The sequence below is a fragment of the Chlorocebus sabaeus genome, chromosome 5, assembly GCF_047675955.1.
Source record: "Chlorocebus sabaeus isolate Y175 chromosome 5, mChlSab1.0.hap1, whole genome shotgun sequence".
Taxonomy (NCBI): domain Eukaryota; kingdom Metazoa; phylum Chordata; class Mammalia; order Primates; family Cercopithecidae; genus Chlorocebus; species Chlorocebus sabaeus.
In genome coordinates, this window is record NC_132908.1 from 70,442,986 (window position 1) to 70,469,608 (window position 26,623).

Consider the following 26,623-nt stretch of genomic DNA (forward strand, 5'->3'; position numbering starts at 1 on the left):
TTTCACACTGGCTTGCTCTGTTCCACACCCTGTGCTTGGCCCCCTGTGAGTGATCTTAGTTCATCTTCATGATCAGACAACCCTGTGAAGGTTTGTTTTCCCGATTTCCCCCAAGAGGAAACTGAAGAAGTTAAGTAACTTGGGCCAGATCTCACTTATATGCTCCGTGAAGCCTCGTTTATCTGTCCATCTGTCTCTCTCTCTCTCTCTCTCTCTCTCACACACACACACACACACACACACACAATGTGCACATACACACCCTCCTCATGCACATCAAGGCTGGGCCAGGTTCCCTCTGTGTCTTTATGTACCCCATCCACTCAGACCCTCTCCTAGCCCTAATCCCTCTCCATCATGGCCCGTTGGCTGGGAGCTCTGTGAGGACAGTCTGTTCAGCCCATAGTAGGTGCTCAGAAACATCCTCTGAGAATGTGAACACATAGGAGGTTGACTGGATGAGGAGCTCATCTCCTTGGACGTGCCCCACATCTGGGGCCTGCCCTGCTGCTTTGGGCCCTCCCACAGCAGATTGGAAGCGAGGCCTATGGGGCAGAGCCTGCATCCTTAGCTTGGGGGCTGTGTGTAGCTTGCAAGTAAACCAGAAAGAAGCGGGTCCCTGGAGGGAGGCAGGAGCCTTCTCCTGGCTCATCTCTTGGTAACAGAGCCATAGCGGGTATGAGTGGGCACCACTCTCGTGCTGCCCTCAGTGCAGCAGGCACCACCCCATTCCCTGCCCAGCTCATGGGGAAAATGTATAACCCTGAGAATGCAGCCTCTGGGTCAGGGCCCAGGATGATGCAAGTGAGCAATGGCTGGAATCAGCTGGAAGGAGAGGAGACCTTGGAATGGGTGGGAGAGAAGATGGAGGTCAGGGATCTTGTCTCAAAGGTATCTTACCCGAGGCTGGCCTTTCTTTTCTCCTTTACCCTAAGACGGATGGCCACTAGAGTATTCTCAGCTGCCAGACCCACACTGTGCTGTCACTATTAATCAGTGGAACCTAACAGTCAGCGTTAGGCACTGGCCTCTGGCATATGTGGCACAGTGCTGGGCACTGAAGGGAAGGTGGCAGAATGTTTAAATAGAATGCTGCCCTCATCCCCAAGGGCTTGTGTTCAAAGTCACGCAACACAAACTGAGATTTATGATTTTTTTTTTTTTTAGGTTGCTTTTGCTTTACCAAGACAAAACATTTTCTATCAGGATAGTTTTCTCAATGGGAGATAAAATAGGTCTAGGCCTAAGTAGTGCTGCTTTCCCACCACCAAATCTAAGTGTTCTTTTAGGCAACACTTTCCTTCCTTGTGGCAGAAGGCAGGGCTGCTGTGACCCCGTGCAGACTAGGGCGTGTCTCAGAATGCCGCCCCTTTCCCAGGCCAGGGCCAGGGCCCCATTGCTGCCTTGTGCAGCTCATGTTTACTCTGTGTCCAGGGTGGAGGCCTCTGGCCCCAGTGCCAGCTTGTGCCAGTGCCGCCTTCCATGCCCTCAGCAGTAGGAGCCCTACTGTCCTTCCCGTGGCTCCCCCAGGGGACCCTTCCTGGATACAGCAGCCCGGCTTCCTAGGGTGAGCTGTCTGGCTGATGCCCCTAAACCAGAGCAGCAAGAGCCTTCCTTATGTGATCAGGGACTGAGGAGGCTTGGCCAGCCAGGCTGCACCCCTCACGAAGGATGGAGCCAGGCTCCTGCTCGGAGTGAAACAGAAGACCCCAGGGTTTTCCAGGAATGCCTGACCTCAGGGCCTGTGTACTTCACATCAGCTCCCCTTCACAAGAAGTAGGACCTGACCCAGATCTCAGGCAAGGCCCTGCGACCTGACCGCTCCAGGCAGAAGCATCAGATAACCCTTGGCAGTGGCCTGCACTGGCCAGACCTCAGCTTCCAAGGCCTTTAGCCTGAATTCACCTCTCCCCACCAGTACCAAGTAGCCAGTCCTGGAGAGGGCCCAGCTTGGGGATTTCCTGTCAACACAAGGAGGTTTCCCTCTTCAGGAGCTAGAACGCTGAGTCATTTGACTCCTAGGGCCTCATCAGGCGACCGGTGGCCTGTGTGAAACTTTGACCAAGTTTCTTAAGGATCAGTGGGTAGAGTGAAGTAGGCGGCCTCTCCTTCCATGCTCCTTGGCAGGAGCTGCTCAGAACCATCCATCTTCCATTTCCTGTCCAGTGCTGGAGGTCAGCCAGTATTTATTCATTTGAGACTGAGTGCCTTGCCCTGGGACTTTATGTTCAGGAATCTTGGTAGGAGGTGAGAACGGGCCTCCCAGCCTTGACACTTGACTTTGCAAAGCTGGTGTCCAGTTTCCAGCTGTTCCCAGGATGGTAAAAGGAGCTGCCGCAGCACCCTGGGGAGAGTGAGAGCTGGGAGCCTTCCATGCCGAGGTCTCTCAGGGCTGCTCTGGGACCAGGTGGTGGGACAATGAGTGCCTGGACGGACCAACCAGAGAAGAGGGGGAGCAGCCACCATCCCAGAGAGACTAGGCTTCACCTGCTGGAATGCAGTGGGGCAATAGCCTGTGGTGGCCCCACCCGAACACTCACCCTCCTGCCACATTGAAATATGCCCTTTGCTGGTATAAAGTCACCGCCATGGAAGGCAAGAAGCCGTCTCCCCTCACCCTGAGCCCCCGCCCAGAGCTGCTTTGTGAGATGCTGCCCACACCCAGGTGCCACCAACCCTGACCCTTTCACTCCACCGGTGGCCAGCTCACTCCACTCCGAAACCAGGGGCCTGCTGATGGGCCTTCCCCACCCCCGCCTGTCACCATGGTAACGGCAGGCGCTCCTGCTCCTGCAGAATATTGCTTTCTTGTAACCTCCCTCCCTCCCTCTCTTTCCTCCCTTCTTTCTCTCACACAAAAAGAAAGCACAAGTGTTTTATATTCATTTTGCAAAAAAGCTGTGTAGCGCATACTAATTGGTGTGGCTTCCTCCCGCTTTCTTTGAGCCTTTTCTCATCGTCAGAGCCAGGACTACAGGCCCAGCCAGCCTGCTCACTGGAAGGAGAACTAGGTCTGTTTTCCTGGAGGCTGAAGCAGGAGTGGCCTAGCAGCGTGTCTTTAGCTCTTGGGCCTTTCCTCCAGGCTTGAGAGGGGCGCACAGTAAGCCAGGCCACTGAGATCGCCTTCTCCTCCCGGAGCTTTCTACCTGTACACCAAGGATTGTAGGGTCTCCAGGTGGCTAGAGGACCAAAACTCTGGCCCAGCACAGAGGCTCAAAGGCAGGTGCAGCTGGAAGAGCAGCTCCCCACGTTCTCTGTTGCTGGGTCCCAGACCCCCTGTTGAGGTTGCCTCCCAGGGCCTTCCTTTCACCAGGACCTCTCTTCCACTCCAGGCAGAGACAGAGTCCTGTCCAAGGTCTGCATCAAGATTGGTGCTCCAGAGCCTCAAGGTCACACCCTGGGCTGAGTCAGGTTTGCTAGCAACTGGGAGCTAAGCAGCAGCCAGACTGGAGGGACACAGAAGCCGGGTATCAGCCGGCTTGCTACACCCCAGGCTCTACCTCAAGCCATTCCTTGCCCTCCATCTGGGTGGCCCCTTCTCCTCACCTCTAGGAGGCTGAAGGAAGATGGGGATGCTGTTTCGGGGTCCTGCGTTATTTAAGGGACTGGAGGGGTGCTGTGTGTCTGTGCGCACAAGCGCACACAGTGTCGTCCCAGTCAGGGCTGTGGGCTTTTTGCCAGCCTCTGGGGACCAGAGACAAATCCTATGATATGTAAGCACAAGAGGAGTGGCTGGGATTACTGAAGGAACCTGTAGACAACATTTCCGGCTTTAATTGTGCAATTGAAGTGTAATTTGCATTCATTTGCCATTTGGTGTTAAACTTTCTAAAATAAGAGAATTGAAAATGTAAAATATGCGGCTTTGCTGGCTGTGCTCTACAGTGGGGTGGGAGGCAGTAGTACTGAGGTGGGCTAAGCACATTCTCTGCAGGGGAGAAAGCGGGGTCGGAAGCCCTTGGTGTGGGCACTGCTGTCCATGCTCAGTCACTAAGCCTGGGCCGGGGAACAGCTCAGCTGTGAGTCCTGAAATCTTGGAATGGAAGTGGTGAGCCAGCCTTTCTTGTGTGCCTGCTTTTCGTGCTTTGCACATCAAGTATCTCTTATAACCTTCACAACAGCCTGGCAAGGTCCAATCTCCATTGCGCATATGAGGAAACCGAGGCTCCCATCCTCTGCAAAATGAAGTTCAGACTTCTTTGTCTATGTCATGAGCTCTTTTTTGGTTTATGGTTTTTTGTTTTTGTTTTTGTTTTTGAGACAGGGTCTCACTCTTTCGCCCAGACTGGAGTGAAGTAGTGCGATCTCAGCTCACTACAGCCTCTGCTCAAGCAATTCTCCTGCCTCAGCCTCCTGAGTTGCTAGGATTACAGATTCGCACCACCACACCCAACTAATTTTTGTATTTTTAGTAGAGAGAGTGTTTTGCCATGTTCACCAGGCTGGTCTTGAACTCCTGACATCAAGTGATCCGCCTGTCTCGGCCTCCCAAAGTGCTGGGATTACAGGTGTGAGCGACTGCACCTGGCCTTGTGTCATGAGCTCTTGAAGGTCTGGCCCTGCCTACCACTTTGGCCTGATTTCTGGCCATACCCTCACCTCTGGCCCCATTCCCCACTCTGGAGCTGGCCCCAAAGCCTAGTTTCCTGGAATGTGCCACGTGGTTCTGCATCCATGAATAGCTTATGCTAGGTAAGAGAATGCTTCGAATGCCATTCTCGAATGCCTTTCTCTCCCTTCTCACTCCCTTGGCCAACTCATGCTCAACTACTTGCAGAGCTTCCTGGCTCCCCTCAGGCATCATCACAGGGACCCTGGCACCCGCCCTGTATTATCAGTAAATGCTCACTGCCTGACTCCTCCGGGAGTCTGTGACCTCACTGAAGGCAGAGCCTGGCCTGTCTGGCCTTGTGTCTCTTATAGCCAGCACAGGACCAGCTCACAGCAGCTGCTCAGTAGCTGTCTGGAAAGGGAGCGTTGTGTGGTTGAAGTTAACTGGTCCAGGGTCAGGATTGGATGTCAGGACTGTCTGACCACGGCACCCTGTGTAGTGTTATCAGCAGGCTCGGGTTTGGGGACCAGAGCTGGGTTTGAGGTGGACTCACTGTTACCTTGAGCTAGTAACTGTCCAAGTCTCAGATCCCTTGTGTGTATCATGTGAAGTGAGACTGGTGACAAGTAAGGGCATTCATTGTGGCCGGGAGCGAGGATAGCCTGCACCGCTGGCCCTGGAGCCACTCAAGGGGTGGAAACAACCTTGCACAGGCCAGGCCTCTTGGTGGCTTTTTCCAGGCCTCCTTTCCAACAGGGAAATAGGTGCCTGCCGGATACCTAGCATGAATCAGTTTGTCCGCATGGCACAGGGATCTTGCCGAGGGCTGGCCTGGCCCCAGCCACTACGCTAACTCACACTTTTCTCCTCACTTCCTCCCTTGCTGCACGTGGCCACCAGTGTTGGCTGCCCAGAGGCATGTGCCTCTGTCCCCTTGCACAGACAGACCTGGGTGGGATGGGCAGCATGGGGTCGGGGGACGAAGTGATGTAAAGAGACACAGGTCGCCTCCCCATGCTCCTCCTCTCCCCTGGATCAGGTGAGGGGCCCCAGGGAGTGGGTGAGACCCTACCACCTCGGGCTGCGGGCAGAGCAAGAGCAGATGGGTTAGGAATTAGGTTGCTGATTTGGGGTTTTGTTCCCCACTTTTTTTTTTTTTTTTTTTTAATTTATGAGATGGAGTCTCGCTCTGTCGCCCAGGTGATCTTGGCTCACTGCAAGCTCTGCCTCCCAGGTTCACGCCTACCTCAGCCTCCCGAGTAGCTGGGACTACAGGCGCCCACCACCACACCCAGCTAATTTTTTGTATTTTTAGTAGAGACGAGGTTTCACCATGTTAGCCAGGATGGTCTTGATCTCCTGACCTCGTGATCCACCCACCTCGGCCTCCCAAAGTGCTGGGATTACAGGCATGAGCCACCACACCTGGCCTGTCCCCCTTTTTTTTTGTACAACTCACATACCATAAAATTCATAAAAACTTTTAAAGTATACTATAGAGTAACTGTTAGTATTTTGACAAGATAATACAACCATCACTACTAATTTCAGAACATTTTCATGACCCCAGAAAGAAGCCCTATACGTACCCTGCACCCGTTAGGAGTCACTCCCCATGCCTCCCTCCCCACAGCCCCTGGCAACCACAAATCCACCCTGTGTCTATGTGGATTTCCTGTTAATGGAGTCATCACACAGGGTGTGGACTTCGTGACTGACTTCTTGGCAGGTTTTTTCAAGGTTCATCCACATGTAGCAGGTACTTCATTTCTTTTAATTACCAAATAATATTCCCTGATGTGGATGTGCCACGTTCCATCTCTTCGTGTCTCCACTGCAGGGCCTTTGGGTTATTTCCATTTTCTAGCTATTAGGAAAAATGCCGCTGTGAGCGTTTATATATAAGTTTGATGTGCACAGACATTTGCTGTTCTCTTGGTAACTGCCTAGGAGTGGGAGTATACCTATGGCAGCTCTCTGGGTAACTGTTTGAGGAGCTGTTGGCTTGACTCTTGCTCGCTGTTTAATTTTGGGTGAGTCATTCCCCCACCCTCCCCCCAACTCCATTTCCTGGTCTCAAGTCCCCTCCCTGGCCGTGCTTGGCCAGTCAAGCAAGCATTGGGGCGCGTGGCCTCTGTACATCCTGCCGTGGCAGGTGTGCAGGGGCTGAATCGGGTGGGACCTCGGCGTCATATATTGCTGTGCCACTTTCCCATCCTGGCTTCTGCCCTGTGTCTTTCTTCTTTGGCTGAAGCAAAGAATCCCTGGAGGCTCTGTCCTCAGTGGGAGTAGAGGCCTTGGCCCTCCCTGCTTCTAGGCTGAGACCCGCCCAGGGATCCCCGGCTCCCGGCGTGGGTGCAGGGGCACCCCTTGCTTCTGCCATATGACTGGGCTGTGTGGCAGCCGTGTGTCTCAGCCACGTGGATTCATCAGCTCTCCATTCTGTGTGCCAGGCCAAGGGCAGGGGTGGCTGTGACTCACCTGTACAGCCCCAGAATCCAGCGCAGCCACTGGCACAGAGCAGGGGCTCAGGGGCCCACAGACATCCCAGTCTCCATGAGTGGGAGAGGGACAAAGGGAAGTACAGAATTGGACAGTAGGAGGCGGGTCTGTGAGAGTGAGCACCGGCTCCTGCCTGGATGAGGCTGGGAGATTGCGTGCCAACATGTGACGCTGTTTGAAGACTGAGGGGCGGGAATGGGTGAGCAAGCAAAGGGGTTCCCGGCCAGGTGTGCCAGGGCTGGCCTAGAGGAACCAAGAGGAGAAGTGACAATTGGGCAGTGTGGGGGAGGCACTGGCACTGTGTTTGCATTGACAGGAACAGCTTTCAAGGGGGTAGGCCTTATCTTGTTTGTTTTCGAGATAAAATTTGCCCTTTTGAAGCATAGAATTCACTGGCTTTTCGTATATTCACAAGCTTTTTGCAGTCATCACCCCAGTCTAATTCCAGAACATTTTAATCCCTCAGTAGGAGCCCTACAGTGCTAACCTTATCTTGTATTCCCATATTCCAGCCACCTGGCCAGTCTTGGCCCATGTGGCCCTGCCCATCAGGCTCTGTCCCACTTCCCCTGGTCTAGGACTGAAGCCCCCGGTTGCTGTGGTTATTCTTGGCCTGGGCTCAGAATAGCCCAGGAAGAGACGCAGGCAACCACCCATTCAACTTATGTTTGTTGGGCGTCTGCTGGGCACAGGGCAGTCCGGAGATACACCTTTTGGGGGGACAGGCACAGTCCCTAGCCCAGAGCAAGAGAGGAGTGAGGGGCAGAAAGAGCAGGTGACCACCTGCAGTGTGAGGAGTTCCCTTCAGGACAAGCACAGCCAGCAGAAGGTGGTCAGGAAGCCTCAGCAACCCCTGGGGCAGGTGCATACACACACACACACACACACACACGCACAGTGAAGCCCCTGCCACAGGGCAGGGCCCCGGCCCCTTTCCCTACTGCCCATTGCAGCAGAGTGGTGGGCTGGACTTTGCCACCATGCCAGCTCTTGGTGCCAGGCAAAGATGGGTGCTGTGCGAGGAGAGGCAGCTTCTAAGGATACAGGGGCTGTAGAGCAACCCTGGGGACATTGTGACACAGCGCTGACCTGCACTCACACTCAGCGCTGGCCCCACGCCCTCCTCTGCCTCTGTCTCAGAAGAACTCAGCAGGCAGGTGGTCAGGCTGGGGCCTTGCCCCACCCAAATCTGTGCAGGGACACTTTAGAGCCACCGAGGACCACCTGACATGTCCGGACATTAGGAAGTCCTTTACCTTGGAGACCAGAGTAGCATGCCACATGTAGAGGGCCCTTTAGGGTCTGCAGTGGCCTGGTGTCACCTCTGCAGAAGAAGCTGTTCTGTGGCCTGATGGTGGGTGGGGCCGTGGCTGCTCCACAGAGTGGACACAGTGGAATATGGCCTGGAGGGCACTTTGGGAATCTTATGCAGCCTGGGGGCCTTTAAATGCACACTGTGCAGACAACACCCTGCTTCCTGAGTCCTGTGACTCCCAGGGACCCTCAGAACCCTGTTCAAGGGACCCAAGAGGAGAGGGATCATGAGGAAGCTGACTCATTGAACCTCGGATTCCAGTTTCCTTCCCCCAGAGGCCCCATTCACTGCAGTCTGTGTTCCCTTCGATCTGGATCCTTTGTTTCACTTTTCTGAGCATGCCCCAGCTGTGGCCTTAGTGGCTCTTCCCAGCCTGCTGTCATCTGCAGACCCCTCCCCACCTCTGCAGGTGGCTCTGTGCCACCCACCGCACCTCTGCCCAGGTCAGCACAGCTCGCAGTGGAGAGCTCATCCCTGCTGCCCTGCTTCTCTCCCCAGGTGATCCTGAAGGACCTGGAGGTGCTGGCAGAAATCGCTTCCTCCCCTGCGGGCCAGACGGATGACCCAGGGCCCCTCGATGGCCCTGACCTCCGGGCCAGCCACTCAGAGCTCCAGGTGCCCACCCCCGGCAGAGCCGGCCTACTGAACACCTCCGGTAAGTTTTCTCCTGAAGGTTCCAGCCTCAGGGGCCTTAGTGCCAGTGCCGGTCTTGGGCTGGACCACGGCGGTCCTTTGGGTTGTTGCTCAGGAGCTCTGGAGCTCGGCCAGGATGTGAGGGGTCTGTGGGTTGCTGCTGGCAATCTCCCACCTCAAGAACCCCCAGAGGCAGGCAGCTCTCATCCTCTAGCAGCCTCCAGAGACCCTCACAGGACTTTCTCCGCATTTCCCTGCACCTTTGATGCCTTTGAGCCACTGACTAAACATAAAACCATCTGGGTCGGCTGCTGGTCTCTCTGCCTGGGCAGCACCTCTCCAGTCTGGTATCCAGGGGCTTTGGTCTTGGGGTCTCACAGGTGGAATACTAGGTGGCCATTCCCTTTCTCTCTGAGAAGCTAAAAATAGTGGCAGGCAGCACAGGCAGGAGACGGCATTATTCTCACAGGCTGTTTCTGGGCAGTCCTTGGAAGTAAAGGTGGCTATAGCATCCCTAGCGCTCGTCCCTCAGTCCCTTCCAGATGGCAGGGACTCTTCTCCCTGGACCCTGGCAGACGCCACTTCCCTCTGGCGATGCAGTCCTGGAAAATGCCTGGGGACACAGTTGGTAGGAAAGTTCCCAGTGAATCTCAGGTGTCTCCATGGGGGTCTCTGTCCTTTGTGTCTGGAATTTACTCCTTCCCATGGGTTCGTGGTCTCGCTGACTTCAAGAATAAAGCTACAGACCTTTGCAGTGAGTGTTACAGCTCTTAAAGGTGGTATGGACCCAAAGAGTGAGCAGCAGCAAGATTTATTATGAAGAATGAAAGATCAACGCTTCTTTGTTTGGAAGGGGACCCAAGAGGGTTGCTGCTGCTGGCTCGGCCAACCTTTATTCCCTTATTTGGCCCTGCCCATGTCCTACTGGTTGGTCCATTTTACAGAGTGCTGATTGGTGCATTTACAATCCTTTAGCTAGACACAGAGGGCTGATTGGTGCATTTTTACAGAGTGCTGATTGTTGCATTTACAATCCTTTGGCTAGACACAGTGCTGATTGGTGTGTTTTTACAGAGTGCTGATTGGTGCATTTACAATCCTTTAGCTAGACACAGTGCTGATTGGTGCATTTACAGTCCTTTAGCTAGATACACAGTGCTGATTGGTGTGTTTTTACAGAGTGTTGATTGGTGCATTTACAATCCTTTAGCTATACACAGAGCACTGATTGGTGTGTTTACAATCCTCTACCTAGACCGAAAAGTTCTCCAAGTCCCCTCTCGACCCAGGAAGTCCAGCTGGCTTCACCTCTCACTTTGATGCAGCCTCATGCATCATAGAGGTTTAGGGGCCTTGCAGCCTCAGCCTCCCCTCACAGCCCAGCCATGCTGGTCTCAGCCTGAGAGTACCTCCTTGGCCTCAGTGGGAGGTGCCCCAGCCCTGTTTGGTGCTAAGACAAGGCCCAGTGCCTGAGAAGTTCAAGGGGCGGCCAGAGCCCCGCAGGCCTACCTGTGCCCCAGGACATGCCAGGTCAAGTCATAGAAGGCCCATGTGGGGCCTTGCCCAGGAGCCCAGTTCTAGGCAGTCAGTGGCCGTGAACTGACACCAAGGGAAAGAACACCAAGGGAAGTGGTTCCCACATCCTGACCCTGGGACCCCTGCTGGGAATCCCACCCTCTACCCCTCGGCAAGCAAGTCCATTCTCCATCCTCTGTCCCCAAGTCAGCACATGGGGACCAACCTTAAGTCCTTGGGACAGATGGCAGGAATGCCAGAGGTGGAGTGTGGGGGCCCAGTGAAGGGGATGGACAAAGAAGAGAGAAGAGAGAGCTCTTCCTTAGGAAGGGAGGGTCTGGTGGGGAGGAGCAGCAAGAACTGACCGGAAGATGGGCAGTAGCCAAGAGGAGACATCCTGCAGGGAGGAGGCCCAGGCAGAGGATCCCTGGGGGTGCGCCCTCAGCTCTCCCTCCCCAGGAAGCAGGCGCCACAGCCTCTTCACTCCTTCTCAAATTGGCAGCCGCAGAGGACTTGAAGGCAGCACAGCCTTGTGACAGGGCCAGGACACCCAGGCCTCCCAGGCCCTCTGTGACCGGTCTTCCCTGTGTTTTATCTCTTCCTCCTGGGCACAGAGAAGTTGATGACTGTGATTTGGGCTCCTGCTCATGGAAGGAGGACCAGGAAACTGCTGAGGGCAGCCGGGGCTGGAGGGAGTAGGGTATGTGCCCTGGGGGAGCAGAGCCTGACCCAGGGGGTCCCTGGCAGGCCCTGCAGCATCAAGCCCTTTGCGCTGCTCGGGCACCAGGGCCGGGGGCACTATATGGCAGGGCACTCTGAACCCCAGCTCCTGGCCATGCCAAGATGGGCGGGCTGTGAACGAGGCTACGGCAGTAGAGACTCTTGCCCCAGCTCACCGAGGCTGTCAGATTAGCTCACATCAGCCAGGGACTCACTCGGAATTCATAGAAAAACAGCAAAGCATGCCAGATGGAAGAAACTCCGTCCTGGAAAGAACACCAAGGAAGTGCCTGCAGCCAGTCACACTTCTTGCTTCAAGAATCCACAGCCAAGGAGCAGTGGGGGCTGCGGGAGGAGAATCCACAACTCTTGTGGGCCAGGAGCTCTTAACCTGAGTCTCACGTGTGGGCCTCAAGGCTCCAAGCAGATCCACGTGTGTGCACATGCGTATGTCCACAGCTGGCATCAGATTTTACAAATGGGGCCATGATTTTAAAAGGTCAGCTCAAACCAGTAAGAGAACAGCTGAGGAAGCCAGAGTATGCCCTGCCCCCCTCTCCCACCTCCACTGCCCTGGAGGGCATGCGCCAGGCACTGAGGGTGTGTGGGGTGGTGCTGAGGTCAGAAGGCAAGCAGAAAGTGCACACTCAATCCCTCCTCGAGCTGCTCCTTCCCAGACTGCTTCTCAGGCATGCAAGGGGCTCGTTCTGTCTGTTTCCATCTGGCCGTGCACATGGACAAGACTGTGAAGCCATACCCTCTTCCTGTTTGGATTCTGCCTGCCTCTGGCTCTCCAGGGCGCAGCCCTGAGAACTTGGAGAACTTGGAGGCAGCAGTGCTGTGTCCCTGTAGGGGAGATTGCCCCAAAGGCACGAAGGGACTGTCTGGAAAGCCTCAGAGGCAGGGAGCCTAGCAAAGATGAAGTTGGTGGCATCTGTAGGGAACCAAATGGTGCGGATCACACAGCAGTGGAGAAGCAAGCCCATCACACGCCTGGGTAGCTACTGTGTTGGCCTAAATGCACCACAGCCGTGGTTCCCAAGGCCCCCCGAGGCAGAGTCGCCCACATGGGATTTTCCTCTCGCCTGTCCTAGCATAAACATCTCCCCTCCCTCGCAGAGCCGTGAAGGCAGAGGCTTCTCCCGCCCTGCCTCCCTCATTGCTGACCCGTGCAGAGCCCCAGCATGGGGGAGAGAATGGCCTGGGGGCAAACAGGATGGGGAGCGGCCTGGGTGGGCAGCTCTGCGGGAAGCTGGCTGAGGGACACCATGCTTTCCTGTCTCCCACCCTTGGGGTCTCCTGTGTCTCCTCCTTTTGTATTTCCTGTCTCCACTCAGGGGAGTCTGCGGAGGTCCTGCTGGCTCTGGGGACAGGGATGTCAAACAGGCCTGTGGGCCTGCCATACCCTGAGCCTGTGCAGAAAGCTTCGAAGAACAGAGGAGGCCTCTGGGATCAGCCCTTTGTTAGAGACATGCTTGGACTCCTGGGGCCTGGACATCTCTGCTGCCAGAGAGGGTGCAGCCAGGCCTGGGGAGACCCAATCAGCCTTTAGGATCCTTGGCTGTGCACAGCAGTGTGTCAGTCTGAGGCCAAAGGTCACCCTAGGACTGATGTTCACCCCTAAAACCCAGTCTTCCCTGACTTTGCCTGCTACGGGGCCCATTGCTGCTGGGATAAAAACCGTTCTTGTCACCAGCCACATTGACTCACTCCTATAATCCCAGCGCTTTGGGAGGCTAAGGCAGATGGATCACCTGAGGTCAGGAGTTTGAGACCACCCTGGCCAACATGGTGAAACCCCACCTCTACTGAAAATACAAAATTTAGCCAGGCATGGTGGTGCATGCCTGTAATCCCAGCTACTTGAGAGGCTGAGGCAGGAGAATCACTTGAACCCAGCAGGTGGAGGTTGCAGTGAGCCAAGATCGCACCACTGCATTCCAGCCTGGGCAACAGAGCAAGACTACATCTCAAAAAAAAATAAAATAACTGTTCATGTCAGTATACTTTGCGGGGCTCAGTGGCCCAAGGTGTTTTTACCCCTGACTCTAAAAATGGGTAATAATGACATGTTCTTATTTGGTTTCATTCTTTGTAGCCCAGGACAGTCTATTGTAGCCAAATGTCAGCAGCATCTTCATGTCACCAGACAGGAAGAAGATCTAGCAGAAAGCCAGAAAGCCATTTTCCCCAGTAATCACGGCAGCAATCATCATGGCTGCCAGAGCTGGCTGAGGTCACATTAGGCCCTCCCCTGCTCTGAGCACTCACGTGTGCTGACTTTCTGGGTGAGCCCCTGGGCTCCTCGCAGCAGCTCGGAGAGGCCAGCACTGTGTCATTCCCCACTTGTTTGGGCCAGGAGCCTAGCCCGAGAGCCCACACTCCTCACCCTACTCTCAGGAATCCCACCTGCGCCAGGCACTGGAAGCTTCTATGGCCAGAGGGGAGGAGGAGAGGGGCCAGGCCATGGCCACAGCCTGGCAGTGATGGGGGCATGTCTCCTCTCTTCGCAGTGACTTCAGAGACCCCTTCCTGGCCTCAGGTCACGGCAGTGCCTCATCTCTTGTCTTTTGCTGCCTGCCACCACTTCCTCCAGCCACACCAGCCCCAGGAAAGCACTGCCTGTTTCTCTTGAAGCCCTTTCCTCCCACTCACCCCTCCCAGCCTCAGGAAGCAGCATTAGGGATCACAGGCACTGGGGTCAGAGGAATCTAAGTTCACAGCCCTGCTCTGCCCATCCATCCTATGACTTTGGACAAGGGTCCTACTTCACTGCCCCCTCTTCCCTCTCTATAAACCATGTGCTGGGGAGCCTGGGGACTCTGCGAGCTCCCACATGGCAAGGGCTAAGCTAAATGCTCCCTGAACATGAAGGGGGCCTTTGCTTATATCCTGGTTATTACAGGCCAGTGCAGAGGGCCCCTCTGGGAGGCTTCCCTGGAGAGCCCAGCTTCTCCTGCCCCTCTGTTCCAACCCACTTGCTTGTCTCAGGCTGCCTGGGTGGGTGGGGGAGTTCACATCTGCTCCCTCCTGGCTGTGACCCCTTAGAACGCCTGCTGAAAGTGCAGATGGAGGCTCCTCAGCGTCGCCCAGTGCTGGGTGATTTGTGTGATCAGCTCAGTTTGAATAGCAGCATGGCAGGCCACAAAGGCCAAGTTTACGCATCCCAGAATCCCTGGCACCAGGTGCCCAGTAAGGGTCAGTGCCCATTTTTGAAAGTTCAATAAAATAGTGGAAGGCAGGGCCACCAATCACCTGAGCCTGAGGCCCCTCCGGCACTGCTGCCCAGAACGGCATCCTCTCATGCCCGTGCTGCCAGGCCCTCCCTTGTCCAGGTGGAAGCCCCAGCAGTCCAGCCCCCCTACCCCTGGGAGCCTTCCTCCGCACCCTCTCCTCACTGCCCTTGGCCCCAGCCCTCACCCTGCAGCAACAGCTCTTTCCCGGTGGCAGACTGCTATGTGACCTCTCCACTGCCGCGTCAGCTGGAAGTCCCCTCTGGGCCTTGCTGTGTCCCATCAGCTTCTCTCTCGCTCTGACCTGAGCAGCTGCAAAGTCTCCTGGCTATGGTTGATGCCTGCAGCGCTCCTGTCCTGCTGACCCAGGCCGGCCCACAGATGAGAAAGTGATCGTCCCTTGGGTGGGTGCCCAAAATGATGCCATTGTGGCGGCCTTTGTCCACATAACTCTGCACCCCCTCCAGTTCTGCAGACTCTACACCCCCAAGACCCTGCTAAGCCTCCCTTTCTCCCAGCCACTTGATTCTGGGGGGAAGCTGCCCCTTCCCCACCCTGTCCTCTTGGTTCCATACGAGCCTCTCCATCACCCACCCCTTCCGTGGACTACTTCCTGTGCCAAGCACGACTTGATGCTCTTTAGCCCTGCCTGGTTCACTGGAGAGGAGCGGCCTTGGAGAAGGCGGCGCTGCCTCCCCTCCCCTGCTAGTCAGCGACAGGGCCTGGATCCGATGTGGTCCCTTGGACTCTGGGTGCCCTGAGCAGCCTCTGGCCCTTCCCTTGTATCCTCCAGGCAGCAGATCTTGAGCCCACAATGGGCTGTCCGGACACATGGACCCCGACCCCAGCAGGGAGGGAGGCCGGAGTAGAGCAGGGACCCTGCTGGGCCTGAACTGGGTGGCTGATGTTTTCACATCTGGTTCTGTTGAACTGTAACTCACATTATGTACTGAAGCCAGGGCTATTTTTATCCTGACATGTGAGGTTCCTTCACGTCATAACCACAAAACTCAATCCAAAACATCCCGGGGCAGGTTGTTTGTGAGACGTTCTGTGGAGTCTCATGTCGCCACATCAGGTTTCACTTAGTAACATCTGCAGGGCTGGCTCCCCGGCCGCCCACCCCGCCAGCCTGGTTTCTGTGTGGAGTGTGTCTCTGTGCCCCTGGCCAGCCGCCGGTCACATGCACTTCCTGCCAGGGCCTGGCAGGCTCCTCCCTTGCCCAAACCAGAAATGCAAGGCACAGTGGCCTTCAGCTGAGGGATAGGGCTCTACCTCACGCTCCTGCCCTCTGCAGGATTGGGGAATGGAAATCCCACTCTCCTGGGCCCCTCACCGAGAGCCTCTCTCCCGAGACACACAGCCAGCTTGTGGGCCCCCCTCTCCCTCACCCCCGGCTGCAGCAGCTGCCTACCATCTCCAGGGGGGCTGTGCCTCAGTGGCGCCCCTGAGTAAAACCACTGAGGTCCTTGGAGTGCAGTGTTGGAAGGCGTGCCCTGTGCTGCCCTGTCCTGGCTCCCACTTTCCTCATGCGCCTGCAGCACCCAGCCCAGGACCCTGCTTACAAGAGCAGATGAGCCAGAGCCAGAGGTGGGCAGAAGAGCAGGCAGCAGTGAGGCAGAAATCAGCGTACTTGAGGGGCCCATTGCTCCTGTAGTCACCCCCCTGGGGCGAGCTTCTCCACCCATCTCCTCCTCCTGAGCCTGCAACCCTGCCTTAGAGAGCATCTCAAGCCAAAGGGCAGCTCACATCAGCAGCGTGGCTGGGGGCAATGGGGGCCACTGAGGCTGGGAGAGAGCAAGCAGCCCCCACCCTGTCCTGCTGAGCACTGAGGCCTTTCCCATCCCTGTCCAGCCCGCCCTCCCTGCCCCCTCAATTGTGTTCCCTTCCCCCACCTCCCCTGCTGGGAAAAGACCACCTGCTCAAACCTGTGGTCTCAATGCAGCCCCTCCCAAGGCCCCCAGCCCTGTCTTGGGGAGAGCAGAAAGTCTTTAAGCCGTGGGAGCACTGTGAGGGCTGAGCTGCACTCAGCTGAGGATGTGAATCGCTTGCCATGGCTTCTCGCAGCTGTGACACCACCCTCCTCCTCCCTTCCACTAAGGGTCTCAGCTCCAGGGTCCGAGGGGCAGCCTGGACATTGAGAGTCCGTCTTGGGTCCACACTGGGGGCTGTGGCTAGGAAGACCAGAGTTGTGTCCAGAGTAGCCCAGGCCTTCTCTTCTGCCATCTTTGGCCAGACTGTCAGTGGAGAGGTGGCCTGATCTCCCTACCCTGATGTGTGGGGGTCACAGGTGGCCCCCCTTCTTCCTCAAAGCATCCTGTCAGAGCACTGTGAATTTGTGCCAGAAATGGAATCTCCCCACTCAGACATTTCAGACATCCGTTCGGAGACTCAGGATGAGAACAGTTTGCGCAGTGCTCTGTGCCGTGGGACACTTGCTGATAAAAAAGAGCCCCCATTTATTGAGTGCAGACTGTGCGGCAGGCTCCAGACCCAGCACATTACATGTTTTTACCTCGTTTAATAGGGGCTCTTATTGCACTCACTTTACAGATGAAGAAACTGAGGCTTAAACACCATGCTCAGTGCTTCCTTCTGCCCCTCTGAGGCTGGAACAGCCCCGTACCTCTCCCTAGTGGCTGCCCAGATGGTCCCAGTTGGGAGAATTTCTTTGTGGTGACTTCCTTCATGGGTCCCTACGTTCTTGGGAATGCTTTGGAGCCTAAGTGGAAATGGGGTAGGCTGGGGGTGCACATAGAGAAATAGGAAGGCAGCAGGGAGAAGCTTGCAGTGAACTGGGCACCTCCAGTGTGCGCAGCATGAAGCCAGTGCCCTCCAGCCAGGCCACCACAGCCCACCAAATTCATCTCCTGAGGGTGGGAGCAGTGAGGCAAGGCTGTCTCAACAGCTGTCTCTGCAGCCACCTCTTTAGAGATCAGCCCCAGCTGGGCCTGGGGTAACTCAATCTATAAGAATGTGACACTTGATTCTGCAAAGATTCCCTTTGGGCCAGGTAGCAGAGACTGTTTGCCATTCCAGAATCACTCAGGACCTCCCGAGCCAGGCTGATTCAGGCAGGGACCCAGGACAATGCAGTCCAAACAAGAAGTGGAATGAGGCCTGCCCTTGAACTGGCCTTCTCACTCAGGGCTCCTTCACGCCGCTCACGTGAACTGTCTAAGAGGTTCTTGGGATTGAGGATGCTACAGTTTGGAGGTGTGGCTCCTGGTGAGGAATCCCTTATAGAGTGATTCACAGCTGGGAAAAACAGAACAGAAAAACACCTTTTCTAGACCCAGCCTCTCCCAGGAAGGACCATGAGAGGACGTAAGGGAAGTTTGAGCTCAGCAAAAAAGACGGAGCTCCTGGGAGGAGAGTCTTCCTGCTACTTCCAGCCCACTGGCATCGAATACAGTCAGTCTCTCCAGGCGCCTCCGTGAGATTCACTTGGAATTCTCTGGATGGTTCTGCACATTCTTGTTTTGTGCTTTGGGCTGATGCTTCTGGGAACATCTGATGCTTCTGGCCAAGTTTGGTTCCCAGAGCCTCCACATCCTGCCTATCTTGTGCTCGTGCCTGACCATTTCCTCCCTGGTCCAGGGAGAAAGTGAACGCTCCCACACAACTTCTGGACCAGAAAGGGGCCAGCCTGGAAAATGATAGCCCCAGATGCCTCTGTTGGCCACTCTGCATCCCCCAGTGCCCTCCCTGGGTTTCCAGAGAGCTGCAGCCAGGTGCTGTTTCCACAGCTCTTCACAGCGTCATTTCCCGCATTTTTAGTGTCAGTTTGGCAGGACCTGGGTTTCCATCTTTATGCCATCTTCTGCCCTCCTGCAAGGCACTGCCTCCTAATCTGTGAGCCCCAAACATATCTGAACATTAGTACCCAAGAGACAGGCAGCCTGGCAGAGCTGCAAAGAACATGAGTTTTGAAGACCAGCTGCCTGGGTCAGCAACTCTAGCACTCGCCAGCTCTGTGACTTTGGATAATCCTCACCCAAATTCACAGCTCCTCTGTGTATATAATGGGAATAGTAATGATGCATATTTTTCAAGGTTTTTTTTTAGGGTGTTAGATACTATGTGTGAAGGGTTTAGGCAGGCCAAGCACATAGTAGATGCTCAACAAGTGGTAGCTATGAATTGGCTGTTAAGATATTATGTTATACTGGAACAATTGGACATCTGTGTGCGAAAGAATTTAGACCCCTTCCTCACACCGTATATAAAATGTAACTCAAAATAGACCAGAGACCTAAAATATATCAGTAAATCTTTATGACCTTAGATTAGGTAATAATTTCATAGCTATGACACCAAAGGCACAAGCAACCAAAGAAAACATAGACATACTGGGCTTAATCAAAGTTAAAAATTTTGTGCTTCAAAAAAATTTTTTTAATAAAAAGAGGCTGGGCATGGTGGCTCCTACCTATAACCCCAACACTTTGGGAGGCCAGGGCAAGAGGATCACTTGGGCCCAGGAGTTTGAGACTAGCCTGGGCAACATAGGGAGACCCCATCTTGAAGAAAAAGTTTAGCTGGGTGTGATGGCACACACCTGTAGTCCTAGCTACTTGGGAGGCCGAGGCGGGAGGATTGCTTGAGCCCAGGAGTTTGAGGCTGCAGTGAACTGTAATCACTTCAATGCACTACATCCTGGGCAACAGAGCAAGACACTGCTTATTCGGCTGTTCTTGCATTACAGTAAAAAAAATACATGGCTGGGTACAGTGACTCACGCTTGTAATCCCAGCACTTTGGGAGGCCAAGGAAGGCAGATCACCAGGTCAGGAGATTGAGACCATCCTGGCTAACATGGTGAAACCCCACCTCTCCTAAAAATACAAAAAATAAGCCAGGTGTGGTAGCACACACCCAGCTACTCAGAAGGCTGAGGCAGGAGAATCGCTTGAACCCAGGAAGCAGAGGTTGCAGTGAGTCAAGACGATGCCATTGCACTCCAGCCTGGGAGACCGAGCGAGACTCAATCTCAAAAAAAAAAAAAAAAAAAACCTGAGAGTAGGTAATTTATAAAGAGATTTAGTTGGCTCACAGTTCTGCAGGCTTTATGGAAAGCATGGTGCTGGCATCTGCTTGGTTTCTGAGGAGGCCTCAGGAAGCTTACAATCATAGTGGAAGGCAAAGGGGCAGCAGGCAGAGGAGGCCAGAGCAGGAGCAAGAGAGTGAGAGGGAGGTGCCCTACACTTTTAAACAGGCAGATCTCACAAGAACTTGCTGTCTCAGAGATAATACCAAGGGGATGGTGCTAACCCATTCATGAGAAATGCACCCCCGGCCGGGCGCGGTGGCTCACGCCTGTAATCCCAGCACTTTGGGAGGCCGAGGCGGGCGGATCACAAGGTCAGGAGATCGAGACCATGGTGAAACCCCGTCTCTACTAAAAAATAGAAAAAAATTAGCCGGGCGCAGTGGCGGGCGCCTGTAGTCCCAGCTACTCGGGAGGCTGAGGTAGGAGAATGGCGTGAACCTGGGAGGCGGAGCTTGCAGTGAGCCGAGATTGCGCCACTGCACTCCAGCCTGGGCGACAGAGCGAGACTCCATCTCAAAAAAAAAAAAAAAAAAAAAAGAAATGCACCCCCATCATCCAGTAACCTCCCACCAGGCCCCACTTCCAGCGCTGGGAATTAAATTTCAACATGAGATTTAGGTGGGGACAAATATTCAAATTATAGTGTCACTCTGTCTCAAAAAAAGAAAAATCAACAGAATGGAAGAAAATACCAGCTGATGAATGGACAAACAAAATATGGAATAGCCATAAGGTAGAATATTATTCAACCCTAAAAATGAATACAGAACTGATACATACTACAACATAGATGAACCTTGAAAACGTGCTGAGTGAAAGAAGCCACATACTGCTTAGTTCTATCTATAGGAAACATCCAGAATAGGCAAATCCATAGAGACAGAAGGTAGATGAGTGATTGCCAGGGGCCGATGAAGGTGAGAATGGTGGCTAATCAGTATGGGGTTTCTTTTGGGGGTTGATAAAAATGTTCTGAAATTAGTGGTGATTGCCGCACAATTTTGTGAATGTACTGAAAACTGCATTGCACACTTTAGAAGGGTGAACCTTACGGTATATGGATCATATCTCAATAAAGCTGTTTTCTTTTTAAAGATGTCCTGCCTCGGGCTGGGCGTGGTGGCTCACAACCTGTAATCCCAGCACTTTGGGAGGCCGAGTCGGGTTGTTCACCTGAGGTCAGGAGTTCAAGACCAGCCTGGCCAACATGGTGAAACCCCACCTCTACTAAAAAAAAAAAAAAAAATACAAAAATACAAAAATTAACTGGGCGTGGTGGCACATGCCTATAATCTCAGCACTCAAGAGGCTGGGTCAGGCAGATAGCTTGAACCCAGGAGGTAGAGGTTGCAGTGAGCCAAGATCACACCACTGCGCTCCAGCCTGGGCAACAAAGCAAGACTCAGTCTCAAAAAAAAAAAAAAAAAAAGTCCTGCCTCAAGCAGAGTGAGTGAGGATACTTTCCATGCCTTGGTAACTCTTTCACAGAACTGTGGAGGTTGACAAATATTAAAAGGGATGTCCAGGGAAGACCCCAAGGGGCATACAGATACGCTATCCCAGACCATCCAAGTATTCCATCAGCCCTTCCCTTGTCCCCTTGGTGCTGGGTACTTTATCAAGGGGCACGTGTGCAAGGGAGGGCTGGAAGGTACCTCCCTCTGTACCTCGGTGTGTTTTCTGCAGGGACACACATCAGAGACATTTGTGCTCCTGGTTAGAAAGCCACCTCAGGCTTTGAAAGTTTTCAGAGTTCTATCCTAAAAGAGCATCTTTGCCTGAGGATGAGGAAGAAAGAGCTTTTGATTTCAAAAGTGAAACTTAAAACACTTTGTAACATTTGTCGGTGTTTGCTGTCTGTAATCGAGTGGGTGTGTGCATCATTTCTTTTTCTCAGGTAATATTAGGGAAGGAGCTTGGCTTTTGCCTCTTGTGGGTCCACCGGTTTTGTTGACCTTTGAGCCACAATGACTTGACTCATTGACACAAGCACCTTACCCGTTTCTTCTCTTTGACTTCTTGTTTGTCCTTAACGGCCCAAATAGATCCCGAGTGTATTTCGTTTATTGGGGTAATGAGTAGAGTTTGTTTTTTAAAAAAATTCATAGCACCTGGCAGAGTCTTACACGCATGAGATGTTCACGAAGTGGTTTGGGCTTGGGTTAAGGAGTGGACAGTAATGGGATTTTTTTTTTTTTTTTCAAGTTACGAGTAGGACTTTAACTAATGGGCATTTTTGCAATAAGCCAAGTTGTATTTGCTTGTGCAGACTTGCCTTTTTCTCTGTTGCTCCATGGCTCTTGGTTAGAGATTTTCCCTCATCTTGTTATAACACCCCATACACACACTTGTTTGGCATTTATAGTTGTTTATATTCAGTGTGGATCTCATCACCCTGTGGACACATGATCAGAATAAATGCTGGCTCTTCCCTTTCTCTACAGGTACCAAAGGCTTAGAATGTTCTCCTTCCACTCCCACCATGAATTCCTACTTTTATAAGTTCATGATCAACCTTCTCAAGAGATTCAGCAGCGAACGGAAGCTCCTGGAGGTCAGAGGCCCTTTCATCATCAGGTCAGCCTTGGTGGCGCACTTTCTCCTCTTCCTCCCACGGCCCCGGCTTTTCACTTTCATGCTGTTCAAGTGTCAAAGCAGCCACCTTCTCTTTCCCTTCTCTCTCCTCCTTTTCCTGACCCTTGGATCTGTTCTTAAAAGAAATGAAGAAGGTTGCCCCTTCATACTGGTTGCTGATGCTTCTGACATGAAACAGACAGGTCAGTGTTGATGTTTTTCCACAAAACTGAATTCATTTTTTCCTTCCTGAGTTACTGTCTTCCCCTGAGGTGGAATGGCCTCTTATTCAATGCCATTGTCAGGCTTTTGGAGAGGAAAGGAGGTGAGCCAGATGGCATGAGACATGGGGCTGTGCTCCAGGCCCAGCCCCCAGTGCGGGATTTAGCCAGGGTTGGTGGAGCCAGGCTTCTGAGTCATGTGAACCCAGCCCAGGATGGTGCCAGGGCAGCAGCCCCAGTGGCTGGAGGCGTCTAGAACTGTCATCACCAGCAGCATGGCTGGGGCTGGTCTTTTGCCTCCAACTCAGCTCCAAGAAGTAAGGTCACCAGAAGAGTGGCCCAGTGTCACCCTCAGCCTGGTGAAAGCTAGAGCAGGGCACAAATTCCTCCAGCTTCTACACCAAAGCCAAGTGGAGGAGATTTCTAGAGTAGTCCAAATGGCCCTAGGTGCTGTCCAGCCGTGGTTCTCAGCCCTGCATGTTAGATCACTGGAGAGGCTTTTTAAAAAAGATGCCTTATACAAAAATTAGCTGGGTATGGTGGTGCACGCCTGTAATCCCACTTGGGAGGCTGAGACACACGAATCGCCTGAACCTGGGAGGTGGACGTTGCAGTGAGCTGAGATCACACCACTGCACTCCAGCCTGGGTGAAAGAGCAAGACTCTCGTCTTTAAAAAAAAAAAGGCCTGGGCCTCCCTCTGATGAGTAAAATCGGAACCCCTAGGGTGATGGAGTTATTAAAGTGGTCTGGGGTGCTTGGGGACTGAGGAGACTACCGATTACAATGGTCTGGGGGTCAGGAGCTGAAGGAGTCCTGGCAGGGGCCCAGGCTGTATGGGGCTTCAAGGCAGGAAAGAGCCTGGGGAGCTCATCTTGCTGTAAACTAAAAAGCAGGTTCAGCCTGTGGGCCATAGTGAGGATTGGAGACCTTGCTCAGGGGTCAGCACGGAGCCACTGAAAGGGCTTGAGCAGGGGATCAGTGTGACCGGATTTCTGGCTTGAAAGACAACTGTTGCTGGGGCGAATGGGTTGGAGGGACTGAGGTGGAGCCAGCTGGAAGGCTGTTGTCCAAGCAGAGACTGTGGCAGCTTGTGAGGGGGATGGGAATCTGCAGCCAGATTGGAGAATGAGGATTCGAGACTGAGTAGGAAGTAGATTTGTCTGGTGACTGATGTGGAGAAAGTGAGGGGAGAGGGAGCTGGGAGTGACAGGGTGTCCAGGCCTCTGATTTGGGGCAGCTGGGTGGATGGCGATGCCAGTCCCTGAGGTGGGAGACCCAGAAGAGTGGCAGGGAGTGAGAAGGGGGTGCATGTTTGGGTTTGAATTACTTTGGGGACACCAAAAGGAAGGTGTTGAAGAAGTAGTTTGCTGTACCAGGCTCTCCAAGGGGATACCAAGGCCCAAGATACAATCTCGAAATTGATGGTATACTCATTCATTCATTCATTCAACAGATGTTTACTGAACACTAACTCTGTGCAAGGTACCTTTCTAGATGGTTCTGCACTTGCGGAGCTTTCATTCTTAGGGAGTTAGAAGAGGTGGAGTGAGAGGGAAGGGGTCTGAGGCTGAACCCTAAGTGTTCCAGACTGTAATGGTTGGGGAAAGAAGGAGAAGCCAGAAAAGGAGGCTATGACGAAGGGCCAGAGAGGTAAAGGAAGCAGTCAAGCAGGGAGATGGCAGAAGGCAGTGAGGGAGGTGAGACCCAAGGATGATGTGCTGGGAGCCGCTGCAGGAGCCTGAATGCTGCTGGGGGAGCTGATGGAGTGGAGCGTACAGGAGGTGACCGGCCAGCTCAGGAGCTGAGGTGGAGTTGAGGGCACCCTGGGGATGGGGCCGCAGTCGTGGGAGAGGACAGGCCTGCCTGACCAGAAAGACAAAGAGCAGGATCACAGTGCGGGGGCAGGGGCTTCTGATGGTCTGGCCACCAAAAGGATGCCCCTGTGGTAGTGGGGAGGCTGTCACCACCCTCTTGCTTCTCTGGCCTCCTCTAGAGCAGGGCTTCTCAAACTCAGCGCCGTTGGCATTGGAGCCGGATAACTCTTCGGGATGGCGGCTGTCCTGTGCCCTGTAGGATGTCAGCAGCATCCCAGGCCTCTGCCCCCTGGATGCCGGTAGCACTTGCGTTCACCCAGTTGGAACCATCTGAAACATCTCTAAACGTTGCCAAAGGTCCCCTAGGGAGGAGAATCACCCCAGTTGAGAACCACCGTGTCAGAGAGACAGAAATGGATTCTTAACCTTCATTGGCCGAAAGAGGAAGATTTCCATGGTGTTTCTTCCCATCATGTTGGCCAGTTTCAGGTAGGGGATTGAGGTAGAGGTTAGCTGTGGTGCAAGAGGCCCCCCCACCAGGAAAGCAGCGGAATGTTCCCACAAGAGTGACAGTTAACATCATGTGGTTATCCAATTGCAGAGGCATCAGTACTCATGATGAGCTCTCCTTGCCTGGACGACTTTCAGAGTCAGTGGAAAGAGAGGCCTTTGGAGGAGGAATTTGTAGCTAGCGTCCCTCTGGAGAACTGGGCTGAAATGGGTTTTCCACCCTGTCTCAGCCCCACATGCCCAGTCAGAGGCATGGGGAGAAGGAGTTTGGGGTAGTAACCAGCATCTCCAGGCTGCACGGAGCAGAAGGGCAGGCACCATGGGCACGCTTGCATGCCCTCCCCACCTGCTCGGGACCCGAGGCTCTGTGAAACTGGAGGCCAGCCCGCCACCATGTTCCCAGGTACAGACTCCAGGCCAGGGAGGCCTTGCTTGCTTTGCAGTGCGTCTCCTGGGCTTCCTGGGGTCACAGGAATCATCATTTTGCAGAAGGGATAATGACAGGAAGTAATGTGGCCCCCGGGCTGGGCAGGAGCTGGGATGCAAACTCCTGCACTTTGCTAATTCAGCAGCCTCCACTTTGTCCGTTCTGTGTGGGAGTGCAGAGCCTGGTGCCGTGAGAGGCCCTGAACATCCTGCGTGCTAGGACCACCTGAGGCGCCGCTCCTCAGAGTGCTCAGGAGCTGGGCCAGTGGGTCCTCCCTTCCCGTCCTCCAGGGGCTCAGTATGGCGATTGTTTGCTCTTCTGGGGCTCAAACCTGTCATGGGCCACGCTGGGTTCTCTGTGGAAATGGAGGCTGGCCTCTAGGCCTCACTCCCACCGGCACAGCCACAGAAGGTCTCTTAGCCATTGGCATCCACACTAGAAGCCCAGTGGGCTGGGACAGAAGGAACCTTGTGACTGGTCCCCTCACAGAGGACTGGGTCTCTCCTAGTCCTTCACCTGGTTTCTCCAGACTGCTCTCCCCCAGAAGTAGCACCCACACCTGTCAATGTGCATCCTGGTAGACAGCCACCTGGCCCAGCTGGCTCGGGAGCCTGCTGCCCACTCTGCCAGCACACCGGGCCATTGTCCCAGCCCCTGGGTTGCAGGCCCAGCCACCCAGTCTGGGCACACACATGGCATCTGACATGGAGAAGGCCCTGCAAACATGTGGCTTCCTCCATCCTCCCCATGCTTCTGTGGGGGGCTGAGGCCCTTCCAAAGAGCTTTGTTGAGGTGGGGGGTATCCACCTGCTCTCCTGCTTCTCCGTCGCACTTCCTTTTGTCCTGTGATGGCTTTAAAGAGGGACATCATTGGCTGGGTGTGGTGGCTCATGCCTGTAATCCCAGCACTTTGGGAGGCCAAAGTGTGTGGATCTCGAGGTCAGGGGTTCGAGACCAGCCTGGCCAACATAGTGAAACCCTGTCACTACTAAAAATACAAAAATTAGCTGGGCATGGTTGTACATGCCTGTAATCCCAGCTACTCGGGAGGCTGAGGCAGAAGGATCGCTTGAACCCAGGAGGCAGAGGTTGCAGTGAGCCGAGATCATACCACTGCATTGCAGCCTGGGTGACAGAGCAAGACTCTGTCTCAAAAAAATAAATAAAAATTAAAAAATAAAGAGAGGCATCACGATGGTTCCGCAGATGCTGGCATGAAGCCACAGGCCTGATGAGGCGCACAATGATTTCTTAACCCCCTCTTTAGCTGTTAGGCAAACTCTAAGTTCTTCTTCTTAGCCTCCAAGATTGCACACTGAGAAAGAAAGGAAAGAGATTCTTCTGGCCAGCAAGTGAAAAGCCGTTCTTTTGGCAGGAGTGTGTTTAGCTCTGGGCCCTGGAGTGGCTGCTATAGAAAGACAGAGGCATCGGGAGTTCTTGAAGACACACATCTGCTGGCGGTTCTTGGCATTGAGGAAGATGCATGATTTCCCCAAAGACCCTGGGAGCGTTTCCTCTTCCCCAGGCAGCTTTCCCAGGCCGCATCTCTATG

General features: G+C 54.0%; 1 protein-coding gene across 4 annotated transcripts in view; it reads left to right on the forward strand.

Annotated features, from left to right (window-relative positions):
- Positions 1–26,623, forward strand: part of VAC14 (VAC14 component of PIKFYVE complex) — a 115,316-nt gene that overhangs the window by 49,141 nt on the left and 39,552 nt on the right. For all 4 annotated transcript variants that reach the window (XM_038008282.2, XM_038008283.2, XM_038008284.2 and 1 more), the window contains 2 exons: positions 8,868–9,024; positions 21,968–22,100. In XM_038008282.2, the coding sequence (XP_037864210.2) occupies positions 8,868–9,024; positions 21,968–22,100 (290 nt within the window). The remainder of the gene's footprint in view (positions 1–8,867; positions 9,025–21,967; positions 22,101–26,623) is intronic.